Raw genomic sequence first — 17,676 nt, 5'->3', positions numbered from 1 at the left:
GTTAAACAATAATGTGAATGTCATGACCACTACTAACTAGACCCTTTAAATGGTTAAGATGGTAAATTGTATGTGTATTTTAGCACATTTTTTTTAAGGCAAAGGGGCACGGCGGTCCGTGTGCACCATTTCGGGGAAGCCGCAGCCTGGGTTTCTGTGAAATTTCAAGGGAACGATAGTAGATGTGCTTTCTGAACACGGTGTAGTTTTAGAAGGAGGTAATGGTCATGTTATATCTCAAGTTCTCAGGGATAAGAATTATAAGACAGTTACTCCAGATTTTTTTCTGATATTGATACAAATGCATCCACATATTTATTGGTTCACTTATTCAACAAAAATTGATTGGGTGCCTACTGTCCTGTAGCCATGCCGCTCGGTGCTGGGGAGACAGTGGTGAGGCATCACTGCCCCCCACCCCCCGGCATAGGTCTCACAGTCTGATGGGGTGAATCAATTGGTAGGGAGCATGAGGTGGCCATGCAAATGTCCAGAATATCCAGACATTTCTTTCACGTTCCTTCACAGAGGCATGGGTAATCACCACCACCACCACCACCACGCTGACAATCTCTGGGCATTCTCACACTCTTTCTATGACTGGATTCGGTTTGCTCCTGCCCTCAACCCTCTCCTCCCACTTCTTATATTACAAGCCTGTTGTGGACACGGCAGTCTTGCCCATCTTGTACTCTCCACAAAAGTCTATCCGCTATAAAATGCCTTCGTAGCTAACCAATTGCCTCACACACAGCGCCTCAATAAAAATTCTGTGAACTGTGCTGAAATTACATTAGCCCTATCCCTGTGACCGAAAGACTGACTGCCAGTTTCAGGGTCCTGAAATCATCCTGACCACCAGAGCAAATTACAATACAGCAAGGAGGTATCCAAACAACAGATTAGAGAGGCAATTTTTAAATGCCGTATTGACCTAACCATGCTTCTTCCTTGCACTGATTAGATGTGGAAACCTTTTTAGGTAAGTTTTTTCTAAATAAAAATACTAATTTTACAATGAGTGTAACTCTATCATACATGAGATTTATTTGCATATACAAGTTTGTTTGTGGACTTAGACCTCATACTGTGCATAGATATGTTTAACTTATGGCCTATTGTTTGACTTATGTAGATATCGGATTCAAATCAGAAGTATCTAGAGTAGGGCAGGGAGACAAGAATTAACAAGGCAGTTACTGGAGTTATTGAGAGTAATGACCGTGAATAATATCTTATTATTATTGCCTATTAGAAGAATCTGCAATTGAAGGCTTCTAAATCAGAATCCAGCTATTTAATGAAAACTTACTGTGTGCTAAGCCCCTACTCATATGTTATTTCATTCATGCTTCATAATCAGTTTCTGATGGTGCCCATTTACTAGCCCACTTTAAGATGACGAAACTAGCCCTGGCTGGTGTAGCTCAGTGGATTGAGCGCGGGCTGCGAACCAGTGTCGCAGGTTCGATTCCCAGTCAGGGTTCATGCCTGAGTTGCAGGCCATGACCCCCAGCAACCGCACATTGATGTTTCTCTCTCTCTGTCTTTCTCCCTCCCTTCCCTCTCTAAAAATAAATAAATAAAATCTTAAAAAAATAAGAGTATAAAAAAAAGATGATGAAACTGAGGACAAAAGAGGTTGGAGGATTCCCCAATATGTCACAGCTTCCAAGTCCCATGGTCTTTACATATACCATGATATCTCAATTTTGAACATTTTATGAATTTGAGATTTAAGAAAACAACCTGCGAACTCTCTGTGTTGTTCAGAAGTTGCCGTTTCTCTGTCTGGTAAACCTTAGCCTTGCTGTCTTGAACTTTGAGTTTTACTCACCCAGCAGCCCCTGGAAGCGAGCAAATGTTGATGCCACGGGAACAGCAGCCGGCAGCATCACTCGGGGCAGGTGTACTCATGCCCCTCTGACGTGCTTGTCCAGTCTGCTGTTCACGTGAAACGGTGCCTGCAGGGCCGGGGCCACCTAGGTCTGCCAACACAAGTTGTTCTTCCCTGATTAACGAAGGTTTAATGTCCAAGGTTATAAAGTGCTGGGAGGAGGAGAGGGAAATTGCTAATCAGCTCTGCTTTAGGCCACTGGCTTAGAGTGACACAGACTCTAGGTGCACCTGTCCTGGGACTCCAGACAAGTCACTTGCCTTCTCTGAACCAGAGTTTCCTTATCTAGAAAGTGGGTAATCTCAGAGAGGGTTCAGACTGGAGATATGTATAAAAAGAACTAGATGTGTCATAGAATCTCAAAAACATTAGTTATTATTATTGTTATTGTTGTCATTGTCTTAACAAAAATAATTAGTACTAGCAGCAGAAGTGAAATTATTTTTACCACGCAGCTTTCAGTGGGTGGAATGTTTTACTCACTGTTCCGGCCACCCAAGTCTTGACCTCTACCAACCGTCACTGACCCCACTCTTCATTCTTCCATCAACACCCACCTCTGCTTCCTCCCATTCTTCTCTGACAAAAATAAAATCTGATAAGGAACTCCCCAGATCGGATCATCTTGACCTGATGAATCAAGCACCAGGTGCTTGACTGAGCACCAGGGGGAGATGGGAAAACCGGAGAGTGTGCCTTTGGGTGGCAAGAGGAGTCCAGAGTGCTGGAGGGAGCTTCACCGGGCCTAGCCCTCCACCTGGTCCAGCCGGAGAGGCGAATGGACTCTCTGCTGCCTCCCGTGTCTCCAGAAGTTAGGACGGGCCTTGGCCGAGACTTCCCCAGACAAATGAGCCTCGCTTTTATGTTTCAAATATTTTAATTTCCTTTAATAACTACATTCAATGTCTAACACTATCCACTTTTAGGAGCTTTCTGAACCTAAACTCTATGTAGGTAACCTAGTTCTGTGCTACTTTTTTCCTTCATGTCATGGACATTGCACTTGTTCACCCATACATTCTAGTGTGACACGCAATGCTATTGAGTACTTTGACACTCTCTGAATTTGGTGAGTTATCCCAAGGGAATGTCTTTCTGAGAATTTATACTTTCCAGTAATCATGGTCATTTCATTATTTTTAGATTTCTCCATGATGTTTATTTGCCTCATTCATTATTTGACTCAGGAAGCATGCAATACTTTTACAACATTTACTTTCTCTTGGTTTGGATTTTACTGGAATGCTCAGGAGAAAACCTGTGGAATGAACCTATACCGAGATAGTGCCATAGCTAGGGGAGATGATGGCTTAGATCAGTCACTTTGAGCTTTAGTCTAGTCTTTACCAACTTTAAGACAAAAATGTACAGATTGAGAATGAATGAGAAATAAAGTAAAGGCAGTGGGTTCTGGCATTAAAAACACCATGGGGCCCAGCTTGTTTTTGGGGGGCACTGAGATGGGGTTTGGAGGGAGGACCTGTGAGTGCCTATTGTATGCAGGCACTTTACAAACTTATTTAATACTCTCGTGAAGTTGGAATTCCACTTTACAGAGGAGGAAATTAAGGGTCAGAGAAGCAGACAACCTTGGCCAAGGTCATGTATTTTTTCAGTGCAGGAGCTAAGCTAACATTCTTCCCGGTTTCCCTTTGTGGACTCGAGAGCTCAGTCATTCCTTAGCAGCACGTCTTAGGTGAATTCCCCCTACACCCCTGTGGCCTCCATTTCCTAATCAGCAAAATAAAGAGTCTGGAGTTAGAACTACGTGGTCTCCAGACAGTCCTTGCAGCTTTAACATTCTATGCATACAGTGAGTATGTGAGCATGATTAGAAGGATTGGCTGTTTATGAGCCAATCAGAGGTATTGGATAGACACCTCCCCACCAGGCCAGCGTGGAAAGGGGAGGGCAAAAGTAAATTAAAAAAAAAAAAAACCCCACACACACACAAAACAAACTTTGATGAGAAGTGTATAAAAGCTGACTCTTCCCAAAGATTCGTCCTATTTGGCAGCTGCTGCCTCACCCACAGCTTCCGATCTCTCAGGGGACGCTCCTATCCCAAAGTGTGAGTACAGGAACTTCTTTTGTCTACTTGGATTGCACCAGAGAGTAAGGGGTTAATGATCACTTGTCGAGGAAAAAGTCTGTTTGCTTTCGTTTTCAGAAAAAAAAACTGACGGTGGCTGAAAATGTGCTAATCTGCTGAAATGCTTGTTTTCCTTCATACCTGTCCTGGCAGCAAACTGCTCAAGTTTGCAGCTAGTCACCAGCGTGACCTGTGTCTGAGGGCTCTTCTGAGTCTTGGCCTGGGAAAATCAACTCGAGTGCTCCCCTTTAGTTAGGTTCTACTCAGTTTTCGAGATTCCTGCTCATTTCTACTCTTTCCATAACTACTGCTTATTTGGATGATTTATTTACATATCTATCTCCTGTCACTTTCTTCATTCTCTTCCCACACCAACTAGTATTAGCACTGAAGTTTCCTTGTTGCAGAAATGGACGCTGACATGGGTTGCCCTTGGCTTTCACCCATCACTCGGATGAGGAAATGGAACAGGTTTGGACATGTCCCAGAGCAGAGTTGTCGTTTGATTATAAATTCTCCAACCTTCCACTTGTTTCATACTTTCTATAACAACATTTCCTACTGGCACCAAATACCTCAAAGACACTGCGGCTTAAACTGGAGTCAAAAGCTGCTGGTCTATTTTGGTGCATTTGTTTCACTCTCTGAAAAGCAGCATATTGTGGAGATGTACTGCCTTTTAAAATAAGCTTGACTTTAAATAGTTACTTAGGGCTCCATTAGCTGGTTGGGACCCAGCAGGGGCTCAGGCCCAGCTGCCATCATCATTGTTTTAGCCAGGGGTGTACCTGGGGAAGACTGAGGCCCAGGCTGGACCCGCGGTGCGTGTGGGGCCAGGGAATGCAGTGCAGTTGTAAGCAGTTCCTTTGACTCACTTGCCAGTTTAGAGGAAAGAGCAGCACTCTCCTTCTGGGCTGCTGCACATGCGTTCAGAGGCACCGGGGATCAGGCTGGAACATCTCACTGTACTTGCCACTGTGGCATGGGGATGGGAAGCAAGGCTGTGAGCATCTTCCTGCATTCATACATAAAAGTGCTGCTCACGGTGCCTGGCGGTCATAGGCTTTCAATGAATAAGCCTTTTGATGAAGAAGCTTTTCGTGTCTGTCTTCTTGAAAATCCACCGGCCTTGCACGTGGAGAAGCAAATGGACTCTACCACCTTACATGTCTCCAGAAGTTGAATATTCATATTTTACAAATTATTACCTTCTCATAGGAGGGACCACACTATAGGGTTCCATCTGTTATTTTGCTAAAGAAGGACTGGAAATAGGATTCCAAGTCATAAACCAATAGGATGTGATTTGTAATCATAGAACATCACAACGTAGAAGAGGCGTCAAACATATTCTTCCTGGGCCTCTGTTTCCTCATTTCTAAAGGTGGCAGGGTTGGTAGAGATCACTCTGAGATTGCTTGTAGCTCTGTGTTTCTGTGGTTACCTTCTATTCATGTATGTGCATACTCACAACCTTCTCATAGATCTGTACATATATTACCTGTTAGTATATTATGTATAATAAATTAGATAATATATAAACTTGTTTATTAAGAAATCAAATGGTGTGGCTCAGTGGGTTGGGCATTGTCTCACAAAGCAAAAGTTCACCCGGTTCGATTCCTGGTCAGAGCACATGCCTGGGTTGCAGGTTTGGTCCCCAGCTGCGGTGCATATGAGATGTTTCTCTCTCACAATGATGTTTCTCTTCCTCTTTTTCTCCCTCCCTTCCCCTCTATCAAAAATAAAATAAAATAAAATAAAATAAAATAAAATAAAATAAAATAAAATTTAAAAAGTGAAATGTGAGAGTAACTTCACCCCATCTTATTCCCCAGCAGTAACCCCAGGGTGGTTATTCTCTGCTTATATAGATGTACAAACAGTATGTGCATATAACACTTTTTTTAAATTAAAAAAGAATGATATTATACACTGCATTCTTCTCTGCAACTCAATCTTTTCACTTAATAGTATAACATAAACAACTTCCAGTCACACTTAAAAAAAATGTTGACTTGAGGCCTCAGGGAGCAGAGGCTTTGGGGCATAGAAATCATTCTCTATCGTTACCCACTCCTGCTGGCCTCCCATCGCCCCGTGATGAACATTGGCCTCTGACTCTGTTTTATGATTAACAGACAGATAATATTTGTGCTGATGTGGTGCAGACCTTTAATCCTTCTGTAGAAGTTTAACTTCCCGTAAACAGATTTGGTTTGATTCGACCTTTTCTCTATTTGTTTTTCTGGTTGTGTCAGCACATTCAGGCTGAAGAAAACAGCTTGGGAGTAAATAGAAATGTGGAAGTCCCTTAGGTAATTATTTGTTGAAAACAATTTAAAAAGAAGTAACAATAATACCTTGCATTTTCATAAGGCTTTGTAAAACACCTTCATGTTTATCATACAATTCGACAAATTTATTTTGAGCAAACACAATGAGTAGAGTGCTCACAGGTCACATTTGATACATTTGGCAATGAGACAATATGAGAAGATATTACTGCCATTTAATCCATAATAAACTAAGACCCAGAAATTACTGATTGCCCCATCATCCCAGCCAGGGAAGAGGCAGAGCTGGTCCTTGAACCCAGGTCTGTTTGTTCTTCTAGCAGCAAACCTCTGTGTGAATGCGTCGGATGCTTAGGAATTGGTAATGACAGTGGTGTGGGAATAATGATCCACAGCCCAAAGATTTGGGGTGCTCTGACGGTGTCATTGCCAAGTATTCTGGGGGTGTCCTCAAGCACATTAGAGTCATCCAAGGCTGATTCCTTTCACTAAACTCACTCTTTCCTTGAAAGAGAGGAGCACTCCCCCTCATCCCAACTTTGTGCCTTATTAGCTATTTGTGCTTGGACAAACAATTACACTCTCTTGTAGTCTTTACTTATCTATTACATGGGAGGGGAAAATTCCAGCTGCCTTCTGGGATTATTGTGGGGAATAAATTAGGCAGTGCATGCAAAAACAATGAGCAGAGTGCTTGGCAGTAAATGATAATGTTCTCTTATTATTGGGCTATTTTTTCCTTTAGTTTCATTGAGAAAACATCTTTACTATTTTGTACATGTCAAGTGCTCTGTGAAAATATCTAAACTGAGAGAGAAAAATTTGTACTTTGGCCAGAATGTCCCCAGCTTCAGGTTGGCTTTTACCTGCATGAAGAGCTAGAGGCCAGGCCCAAAGCTAATAGTTCCTGACCACAATATCCGAACTAGTACACCAACAGGGGCCACATCAGGTGGCTGGGATGTGAGGAGCCTTGGAAGGTCATCTTCACTAGAGACTGTTGCTCACTAGCGTGTCCTGGTACCCCATGGACAGCACTGTGCCTTCATTCTTTTTGGTAAGACAAGAACCACTGTTGGAGAAAGAGTGGCACCAATGAGAATGGTATCCATTATTCTTCCTCATGAATTAGTTCAGTGGCCATGAACTTCTTACGTCAAGGGACAGGGTTTTGAGGACCAGCCTTAAAGGGATGCAGAAAATGTGAAAAAGTCAATTTGCCATGAAGAGGGGACAGAGTAGGAAGCTCTGCTTTACTCTTGCTGGGACCTTGGGCAAGTCGGGAAATGTCTCTGGATCTTACCTTGCTGATTGACTAATGAAGATACTACCTGGCCTAGTTACCTCATTGCTGAATGGGTGAAATAGAACTGAGGTGCCCTTGGGCTTCCAGAAAGTAGAATGTGGGCATGAGCCATCTATCCAGTGTATGAGTGCATGAGGGGGAGAGGAGGCCATAGAATTGGATAGGAAACTGCTCAAGATAATCTGTACTGTGATTTGTCCCCTTTGACAGCTCAACCTCTGCAAAATCACTCTTTCTAAGATATAAGAGCCCTGTGAGCTTGCATTTTCAAGACTAGCCCAAAGTGGCAGCTGAACAGGGGCAATGAGCCCCTTCAGGGTACCGCTGCTAAGGATGTCACTTGGGTAGGTGGTCTTTGAGCTGGAGCCTCCCCTCAATAAAGCAGTGAGGCTAAGAATTGCTGGAACAGGGACCGACATATGACTTTAGCACCCTTGGAGCCTGTGGGAACATTCAGCCCAAGGACACTTAGGAAAATTCCTCCTCATTGGCCTCAAGTGGTCTCATCAGTGTTTGAATATAGAAAAAAGGAAGCATGCCCCTCACCCTGTAGGTTCCAAAGCTGAAGGGAGGTTAACTTCAAGGCCAAGTGGTGCTTTTTCCTCTCAGGCTGGTCGCCTGGAGAATTGTCTGGTGGGTTGTAGGCTAATGGAGCAAAGTGGGGAATGGCCACAGAGGTCGAAAGCCCCACTGTCCTGGCCTCAAGCCATCCAGGGCACCTGATGGCACCAGGAATCCACAGAAAAAGAGACAGTAACTGCTGCAATGCCATCTATTCATCAGATTCGAGCGGGCCACTAATTAGCTGGTTCAGTCTCAGGATCAGTGATCCCAAAGGTCTCCTAGAAGACATTCAATTTAGGATCAGCGGGAACATGTAGCATCCCACCTTCATCCATTAGGGCTAATTGTTACTACTTGGGCTAAGGGGAAACACCCGCCAGACCTCCTTTGTTTACACACTTGTGAAAATGGGCCAGAAATGGCAGATGGGCCTGCAGGGCTTGTCTGCAGGGCTTGTCTGCACACCCCAGCTGCCTTGGTCATGAGTCCCTCTGAGCCGCCCACAGTTCTGTTCAGGACTCTCATGTACTCCTTTCCAGACCTGTCACCATGGCCCACCAATTCCCAGCTCTCACAGCAGAACAGAAGAAGGAGCTCTCAGAAATTGCCCAGCGCATCGTTGCCAATGGGAAGGGGATCTTGGCTGCCGATGAGTCTGTAGGTGAGTGCAAGAAACATCATACAATACGCATACTTTTGCTTGTACAATCAGCAAAGGCTACGTGGTCATCATATTCCTTTCTTCTCAGAGGAGTAAAGGCTTATGCACACAGGAGTGGGAGCAGAACACGCAGTAATCATAGACCTTTTGGGTCCTGTCATTCTATTTGGCAGATTTTTGAAAATCCAGGACAGAGGCTCAAGCCTACCATTTGAAGGCCCCCAGCCAGAGGTCATTTGAATCCAGGCTATAGCAAGACCAGGAACTCAATAACCAGAAGGAGGTCAGATATATAGCCCTCTACTGCTAATGAGAAGTCAGCTTAAAGTCAGCCAGTGAAGAGCAGAGAGGGCAGGGAAGTATCCACATCTGGCACAGGGGAGGGCTTGTGCCTGAGTAAGCCCGAGTACAAGGCAGACCTGTGGCAGGCCTGCACGCCACCATAAAACCACAGCAGCTGGAGAAGTCAATAGTCAGACTGAGGGTTGAACCAGAAGAGGGCTGGGGAGAGGATGAAGGCTGTACTTACCCACTGGGACCCAGTGGTGGCTTCCACCCTGACACAGACATGCCCGGCCCATAGTCTTCCTGAATGGCATCCTGACAGCAACCAAGGTCATTCCTGGGAAGATTAAAAAAAAAAGAGGCAGGAGTTCTGAAGACCTGAATAGAGAAGATTGTCTTGCTGTCCTTCCTGGTGAGGGTCGCTGAGACAGTGCACAGGAAAGCTGGGCTTGTTCCTTATACCACCTCCGCCTGCCCACCGTAGGCACCATGGGAAACCGCCTGCAGAGGATCAACGTGGAGAACACAGAAGAGAACCGACGGCAGTTCCGAGAAATCCTCTTCTCCGTGGACAACTCCATCAGCCAGAGCATCGGGGGTGTGATCCTGTTCCATGAGACCCTCTACCAGAAGGACAGCCAGGGAAAGCTGTTCAGAAACATCCTTAAGGAAAAGGGCATCGTGGTGGGGATTAAGGTGAGTACTTCCACTCCCCTCACCTCTGCTGCACCCAGCCAAGCGCCCAGCCCAAGGGCTGGGGGCAGGGCTAACACTCTGAACATTTCTCATCATCTAGCTGCTTTCCATCACCCACTCCCCTGAGGACAGATCCTCTTTCAGACTCTTCTTCCCATGCTCTCTTCTTCCAACAGAGTACTAAATCTGTGTCTCAATTTCCTCATTTCTAAAATGCGAATAATAATACCCATCTCATAAAGTTCTTCTAAGGGTGAAATGAGTTTTAAGAACCATTCTCATTGCATAATTATTATTCAGGACATGGTAGCTATTATTATTAAAGCACTTACTGTTCTATTTTAACTAAGTCTTCCAAAACTGCATGAACTTCTCAAGAGTGCACATTAGTATTCAGTGAGTGCCTACAACTCCAGGGACTCATTTAATCCCCCTCACAGCCTCTGGAGGCAGACTCAATTACTACCCTTACCTTAGAGATGAAGTGAGAAACTGGAATTACAAGAGGTAACATAATTTGCCCACAGCAAGGTAAAATTGGAGCCAGTTGCAGCCCAGCCTGTCTCTCCGGCTCATGAACTCAGTCTTGGCTCTGCTGAGAGTTAGAGCTGCATCCTCATTCTCTTTGTCTCCTATATGGCACAGTGCCTGGTATGTGCAGGTGCTCAATAATGTCTTTTAAATAAATGAATGAATGATTTAAGGGGAACTGCTCTTGTGCAGCACCTCTGCATCCGGGGTACAATGAGATTCCTTCTTCCTTCCCAAGCTCCAGGCCTGTGCTTTCCATCCTCTTAGGGTTGACCTTGTCCTTCTTACATTGTTCCTTCCAGGTAACTTCCCTTCTGCTGTGACCTGAGTTGTGTCCCTCTGAGTGACTCACACCTCTTCCTAATTCTTCTTCTTGGCTTGTGAAAGATGGGAACTATTAGTGAGCACCAGGGGCTCTGCTGTGTTTTACTGGGACACCTGACACCTGCTAATTACTCATTAATGATTTAATTCACAGTTGGACCAAGGAACTGCTCCTCTCGCAGGGACAAACAAAGAAACCACCATTCAAGGTAAGGATAGTGCCCACTGCTGTGAATCATGCCAGTATATGCTGGAAATAAGTAGGGGGAAGGAAAATATGACTGTCCCCCAGTTTTAGGGTCATATACACCTGATTTTTAATCCCAGCTCCTCCAGTTAATAACTGTGTGACCCCAGGCTAGTCACTTAAATGTCTGAATCCATGTTAGGGATCACAATATCTGCTTCGCAGAATAGTTTTGGGAGTTAAATTAGACAATATACATAAAGGTACTTAACCACAGTCCCTTGCACAGAGAAGCTACTCTGTACCTGGGAATACTATTTTTAGAGAGAAATCCAGCAGCAGGCACAGAGGAAAGGTCCCAGGTTTGGGGATCAGACACGCCTGGGTTTGAGCCTTAGTTCCATCACTTACGACTTAGATAATTTTGTGAGGCACTTCACTGCCCAAGGGGAAACTCCGGCATTGGGTTAGCTAAGCAGAATCGGAATCCCAGCTCTGTTACTCATTTGCTCTGCAAACTTGGTAAACTCACTTAACCTCTCAGAGCCTCAATCTCCACATCTGTGAAATGAGTATAATATTAACTAGTGGGGTTGTTATGGTAATTAAATGAGAAAAGGAGTGTAAAATGCCTAGAATGATGCCTGGAACATAGCAAGTACTAAACAAATATAAGTCCCCTCTGTTCTTATGGTAGTATCCATTATGTGCTTCAAAACCATATTTATTAAATCCAGGTGTTTTGGCTCAGTATTGGGACCCATGTTTATTTGCCTGGTTGTTTTCAGTTCTCAAGCTTGGCTGGCTGAAAGCTAAGCCAAGAGAGAACTCTATTATTTTATCTGTGGCCCCAGGGGTCAGGGACAGGGTGCAAAGAGCCGTTCTCTCTTTTGTGACTTGCAGGACTCGATGGCCTTTCTCAGCGCTGCGCTCAGTATAAGAAGGATGGTGTCGACTTTGGGAAGTGGCGTGCTGTGCTGAGGATCGACAAACAGTGTCCATCCACCCTTGCTATCCAGGAAAACGCCAATGCCCTGGCTCGCTACGCCAGCATCTGTCAGCAGGTGCTCAGCCTTCCCCTTGGGATATAAAACAGTAGGCAAGAGCTATCTTTAGAGCTTACCCTTCTGATTTTATTACACCCACACAGGAGCCCTCACCTCCTCTCACCAGTGTATCCTGACAGCATTGCACTACTTTTACTGTAGCCAAGTGTGGTAGAGAAAGGTCTGGTTGCCCAAGCCAGCTAGGAGCCCAAAAGACGAGTACCATCAACTGCTGTCCTTCTGACAAAGGGCTATATGCTGAGTCTTCAAAGTGGCCTGGCTTTTGAGGCCATGGCGCTTGACTGTCTGTGCTCCAACACGGCCAAGACAGGCCCCTAGCTTGATCCCTGGCTCAAGGGTGGTAGCTCTGACCCACGTAATTTAATGGAGGATGGCAATTCGATGCTAGAGTTTCCATCATATGTTGGCATGTCTCTGGGATCCAGTTCAGTCTGGTTTGTTGTGTGGGTGCTGTGTTAAGGCAACCTGGGTTGTGAGCGCCTGGAGATTCCCAGTCAGAATTGTAAACACTTCTTGGGTACCCTACTGAACTCACACGAGAAGCATCTTAAGTGATTTAAGCTTGACTGCTCTAAAAGAGTGATGGCTAGTTTCTGAGGCAGTGAGAACAGTTTCTAGAATAAGACATAGAAATGAAGAGTTGGCATTTCTTTTAGCCCATTTCCACAAAACCTTTTTTTTAACCTCATTGTTCTTTTTTGGTTAAGCCCTGCTCACTAGACATCCCATTAGATTTCTTCGTGTTGCTTTTATGTCACTTAGATGGTGTTTCTCCATAAAGGCTTCATTCTATACCAATTGCAACTGCTGAACAATCTCTTAAACAAAGGATCCCAGTGAGCAGAGCTTCACTTTCTCTGTCCTCTCCTCTGTCCTTTTCAGAATGGGCTGGTACCCATCGTGGAACCAGAGGTAATTCCTGATGGTGACCATGACCTGGAACACTGCCAGTATGTTACTGAGAAGGTAAGACTCGAACATAAAGCTCCCAATTCTGGTCGAAAAACCTTGCTTTTAAGTAACAGCTGTTATTTAACATATATCGGCTGTTATATGTGGAATATTCTTCAGCTGGCATCACTATGTAGCAGGGAGAAGGTAAGGAGGTGTTATCAAACCTCCTACTTCTTGGCACATGGTGTGGCCATATGGAAAAAGCACAGGGATGCGGTACCAAGACTAGGGATTGAGGGTCCTTGTTCCCAGTTATGGGACCTTGGATAAGTCACATTATCTTTTTGGACCTCAGTTCCATTATGTGTAAACTAAGAGATAAGATGAAGCTCACATGAAAACATCTAATTAGAAAAGTAATACGTTTACTTGTGACTTTCTAAATTAGCCACAGTGTATCTGTAACAGAGTAAGAGAGTCCTAATGTAACCTGACCTCAGTATCTTCCCTGGCAAACTTCAGTGGACTAAATGAGATCTCACAGCACTTCTGTGTCCAAAATGTACGTGTTTAGGACCACTTAGCACCTATGGGGAAGGAGAGCGAAGGCTAATTTAGATGTCCCCAACTAACTAAATCAAAGCAGTCTCCACTGACCCAAGGGACTAATGGGAAGGAAGGAAGGAGGGAAGGGCAGCAGAGCAATACCGACGGCCCATGCAGTGAGCAGTGAGGGTAGGGGGCGGGGACAGGCCAGCTTGGCTGTGTGCAATGGCTGTGGCTTGCAATACGTTGTCCTGGTGAGGCCTAGGGGCTGGCTGGGAAGCTTTGGCCAAGCCACACACAAGGATTCCTTCATCCTGCAACCCTGCAGTGTAGAAGTGCCAAGGTCAGGTGCCTCTAAGGCTCGCTCTGGGTTTCATCTGTTGGGATCTTTTGTCCCTGCAGGTCCTGGCTACTGTCTACAAGGCCCTGAATGACCATCATGTTTACCTGGAGGGCACCCTGCTGAAGCCCAACATGGTGACTGCTGGGCATGCCTGCACCAAGAAGTATACTCCACAGCAAGTGGCTATGGCCACTGTCACGGCTCTCCACCGTACCGTGCCTGCAGCTGTTCCTGGTAAGGCTTTCTGTCTCTAACTCTTGGTCTTAGTGCTCAGCCTTTGAAAGAGTTTCACAAGCATTTCTGTTGGTCCAGGAGTCTTCTATCCATGAAGCAGACCCCTGTGATCCCACAGGCAGCCAGCATTTCCCCTCACACTCCATGATGCCACATACTCTGAGTCTGTCCAAAGGCACACAATCCATCGATTTCTTCAACATTTCACCACCATCCTTATTCACTGAAGTTCTTATATCCTTGGCCTCAACAAAGGCAGACTAATATCTCCAACCCAGTCCTGGGCAACCCAAGCAGAAAAAAAAAATGAGACATTGCATTTCCTTTAGGCTTGTTGCTTGCTTTCTCAAGCAGGGTCCACGAGCTGGGACCAGTAGAGTGGAATGGCTTTTCTCATTACAGGCATCTGCTTTTTGTCTGGTGGCATGAGTGAAGAGGATGCTACCCTCAACCTCAATGCTATCAACCTCTGCCCTCTGCCAAAGCCCTGGAAGCTCAGTTTCTCTTACGGACGGGCCCTGCAGGCCAGTGCACTGGCCGCCTGGGGTGGCAAGGCTGCGAACAAGAAGGCAACACAGGAGGCCTTCGTGAAGCGGGCCATGGTAAGATGCTATTACTTTTACCTCCCTGATCAAGTGGACATTTGGGGCCTGGCTCTCTCATGCAGAAAAGCTTTGCTTTCTTCAGGCCATGAAGTCATCGACAGATAGTGTCTACTGGGTATTTGGAAATGAGGCATTGGGGCTCAGTGGGAAAGTTAGGGCTTGAGAGAGTTTTGAGTTAGCCACACTGGGTGCACAGCTGATGACAGAGATTGAAGGACACTTTCCGTGCAGGTACTTCAGAGGGAAGATAAGAGGGACAAGGACTGAACTAGGGACACCTTTCATTTGGGGAAGACGAAGAAGAGATGCCACCCAAACAAGCAGCAATAATATGACAGGATGGGCTGAGGATTCTGGGAACAATGAAAAACTAATTTCAAGGGGTCAGTAATCGCACACTATGGAGAGATTCAGAATAAAGGCTCAGAAAAGGCAGAGAAGGGCACTTAGGTGTGCATCAGCAACCTTCAACAAATCAGCTTCGAAAGAGAGGGAAGAGAACAGGTGCGCATCCAGGAAGTGTGCCAGGAAAAGACCTAGAAAGGTCACCAGGGGAAATGAGGACAAATAAGGATTGTATTCTACTAGTAACCATTCCTTTTTGAACACCTATTATGAGCCAAAGAGTGGGGTGAAAAAGGCAGACACAGACACTGCCTTCAGGAGGCACAGAGTTTAGCCAAGTCAGAGAGGGCTTGGCACATTTACATGTAAAGCACAATATCAAGAGAGTGAAAAGACACCTCAGGGAATGAATGAACATATCTATAAATCCAACAGGTGATAGGTTTTATTACCCAGAATACATAAAGAAACTTTCCATCTCAGTAACAAAAATGAAAACAACCCAGTTAAAAATGGGCAAAGGACTCGGATAGACATTTCTACGTCACTGAAGTACAAATGGCAATAAACCCATGAGAAGATTCTCAGCATCGCTAACTACCAGGGAAATGCAAGTCGTAACCCATAAGGTGATATCATTTCTACTCATTAGGAAAAAAAACATAGGAGGGAGTAAAGATTAGGCGTGGTGACCATTGAGAGGGCAAGGACTTGGAGGAAACAGGAATGCGTTAAATTATATTAACACTGGTGGCACAGTTGGTCTTAGAAAGGAGGGGAGAGATAGCAAAGGAGACAGAGAATAGGTTGAAATCAAAACTATTGAGGTAAAGAGGTGTAGCAGTTGATCGCTGACTGCAGTTGAGGGCATCTGCTGAGAGTGAGGAGGGAATGGAGATTTCAGTCTTCACAGGGGAGCAGCTCAGAACAGTTGCTGACGTCCTCTGCCGGAGACCAGCGGTGAAGGCCAAGCACCGGGCAAGGTGCAGCTGGAAGGAGAACGAGTTTGTGGTGCCTTAACTTAGCTCCTGAATTTTCCTGACAGCTCTCTTCAGCATGCAGGAAGATTCAGATCAACCTAAACAGACAAAGCAGCAGAGAAACGTTTAATAAGGAGGCAGAAGAGTGCCAGATTTGAGTGACTGGCTTATTTAGTGTGCTGATCACAGAGGAGGCTAAGCAAGGAGTTAAGTGTTCACCAGAGGTTTGGCGACAAAAACACTAAAGGAAAAGAAAGCCCAAGAGAAGTTAAAAAAATCACCTTGGGGCATAAGAGAGGTGTGCGATTTTCTACCTTGTGATGGTGGAGAGCAGGGTATGGCTGGTGCTGATGACGTAAGGAGATGTAGTTAATATGATGGAGGGATTGTGCAAATAAGGGCCAGAGGGGCCATCCACACACAGGAAGGAAAGCTGAGTTTATCATCTAAGGTGTGGTTCTCAAACTCAAGTGTGCATCGGAGCCACCTGGTGGGTTTGTTAATGCAGATGGTTGGGTCCCAGCCACCAAATTACCTCAATTTATCATTCAAATGGTCTGGGCCAAGCTAGAGAATTTCCATTTCTCACAAGTGCTTAGGTTCATGAGACGCACTTCGCAAATGACTGTAGATGAAGAAATAGATCCTGGAGAGAGCAAACAGCAGTAACACTGACTTGAATAGTGACATTCAAATATTGTTATTGGTTTCACAATCCTGAGCTCTTCTTCAATTGGAATTTACACAGGGAGTCAAATGGTACTGTGATAAACAACTACCTAAAACTACATGTTCTTGTGAATAAGTAAAAAATAGGAAATTTAAAAAAGAATTTAATTTTATTGATTTGTTTTTGCTATAGTGTACCTTCAGCTGCACCTTGTCCAATGCTTGGCCATAGCATCTGGTCAGTTTCTTAGCAGACGAATTCAACAGTTATTCCAAGCTTTCCCACTGTTTAGACTGAAATCTTCATTCCTTTATCCCCATACTAATGAGAAGTTTCTCAACTTTAATTTCTAGTACTGTTCTTGCAATACTGTTGGCACTAAAAAGAAACTTTCCCAGTAATAGACACAACCCTATCTTGACAAAGAAATTCTAGGAAAACTGGGATAAAGGAGATAACATCACAGAAGGAGGGGAGTGGTATCAGCTGCAACAGTTCAGCAGAATCAGTGCAAGGAGAGAAATGTTCAAATGCGGGTGTCACTGGTTTCAGATGAGAAGCAGAGGGGGTCAAGTGCAAGGTTGTGTTTGCTCTAACCAGGTCTCCTCTGCCACTCTTGTTTTTCAGGTTAACTCCCAGGCAGCCCAAGGCAAGTACGTTCCCATGGGCTCTTCCAGTGCTGCTTCCACCCAGTCACTCTTCACAGCCAACTATACCTACTAGAACCTGAGGCAGGGCGGCTGGCTCCAGCTCTTCTAGGTGTCTGGGGAGGTGGGCTGAAAGGGAACAAGCTTTTGACTGATCCTGGAAATTAGACAAAATTAGATCGAACCACTGGAAACACAATGCACATTAAATTTCTAGACACAAGAAAAAAAATCATTTATTGAAGCAAGCCTGAATATCAAAGATCTGATGAAATTTCACACAACGGTTTTCCTGCCACACTTCCAGCTGCCCGTGCCCCAAAGTGTGCACCTAAAAACAGACTTAAAAACCAAATCAGCTCTCCATCCAAATAACAACTACCAAATGAAACATCTCAGAAGCTGAGGGCAGAGAAGCGTGTCTTATTAAACAACCTTAGGAGTGGTAGGTGATGAAGGAGACAGCTGCAACCAAAAACGAAATAAAATACGATATAAACCCTCA

At 44.9% G+C, this 17,676-nt stretch overlaps 1 protein-coding gene and 1 long non-coding RNA gene across 2 annotated transcripts in view; one reads left to right on the top strand and one right to left on the bottom strand.

Annotated features, from left to right (window-relative positions):
• The window catches only part of LOC123819708, a 40,239-nt gene extending 38,293 nt beyond the window's left edge, over positions 1 to 1,946 (bottom strand). Inside the window, exon 1 of the long non-coding RNA XR_006785849.1 lies at positions 1,838 to 1,946. This is a non-coding gene — a long non-coding RNA (uncharacterized LOC123819708). The remainder of the gene's footprint in view (positions 1 to 1,837) is intronic.
• A 1,867-nt stretch (positions 1,947 to 3,813) lies between these two features.
• Positions 3,814 to 17,676, top strand: ALDOB (aldolase, fructose-bisphosphate B). The gene is made up of 9 exons (XM_045840135.1): positions 3,814 to 3,968; positions 8,696 to 8,817; positions 9,587 to 9,798; positions 10,808 to 10,862; positions 11,744 to 11,904; positions 12,790 to 12,873; positions 13,750 to 13,924; positions 14,327 to 14,526; positions 17,152 to 17,676. Exons 2-9 carry the CDS (start codon positions 8,706 to 8,708, stop codon positions 17,245 to 17,247), a joined length of 1,095 nt encoding a protein of 364 aa, XP_045696091.1. The 5' UTR covers positions 3,814 to 3,968; positions 8,696 to 8,705; the 3' UTR covers positions 17,248 to 17,676.

This window comes from Phyllostomus hastatus, unplaced genomic scaffold, assembly GCF_019186645.2.
Source record: "Phyllostomus hastatus isolate PE091 unplaced genomic scaffold, TTU_PhHast_1.1 phas_contig_34, whole genome shotgun sequence".
NCBI classification, from domain to species: Eukaryota; Metazoa; Chordata; class Mammalia; order Chiroptera; family Phyllostomidae; genus Phyllostomus; species Phyllostomus hastatus.
This window is presented reverse-complemented; position numbering and strand designations above follow the sequence as displayed.

Coding starts and splice junctions, on each gene's coding strand:
- ALDOB (XM_045840135.1), top strand. CDS start 8,706: ATGGCCCACCAATTCCCAGCTCTCACAGCAGAACAGAAGAAGGAGCTC. Junction 13,925..14,326: donor CGTGCCTGCAGCTGTTCCTG/GTAAGGCTTTCT, acceptor TTCTCATTACAG/GCATCTGCTTTTTGTCTGGT. Junction 14,527..17,151: donor CCTTCGTGAAGCGGGCCATG/GTAAGATGCTAT, acceptor CTTGTTTTTCAG/GTTAACTCCCAGGCAGCCCA.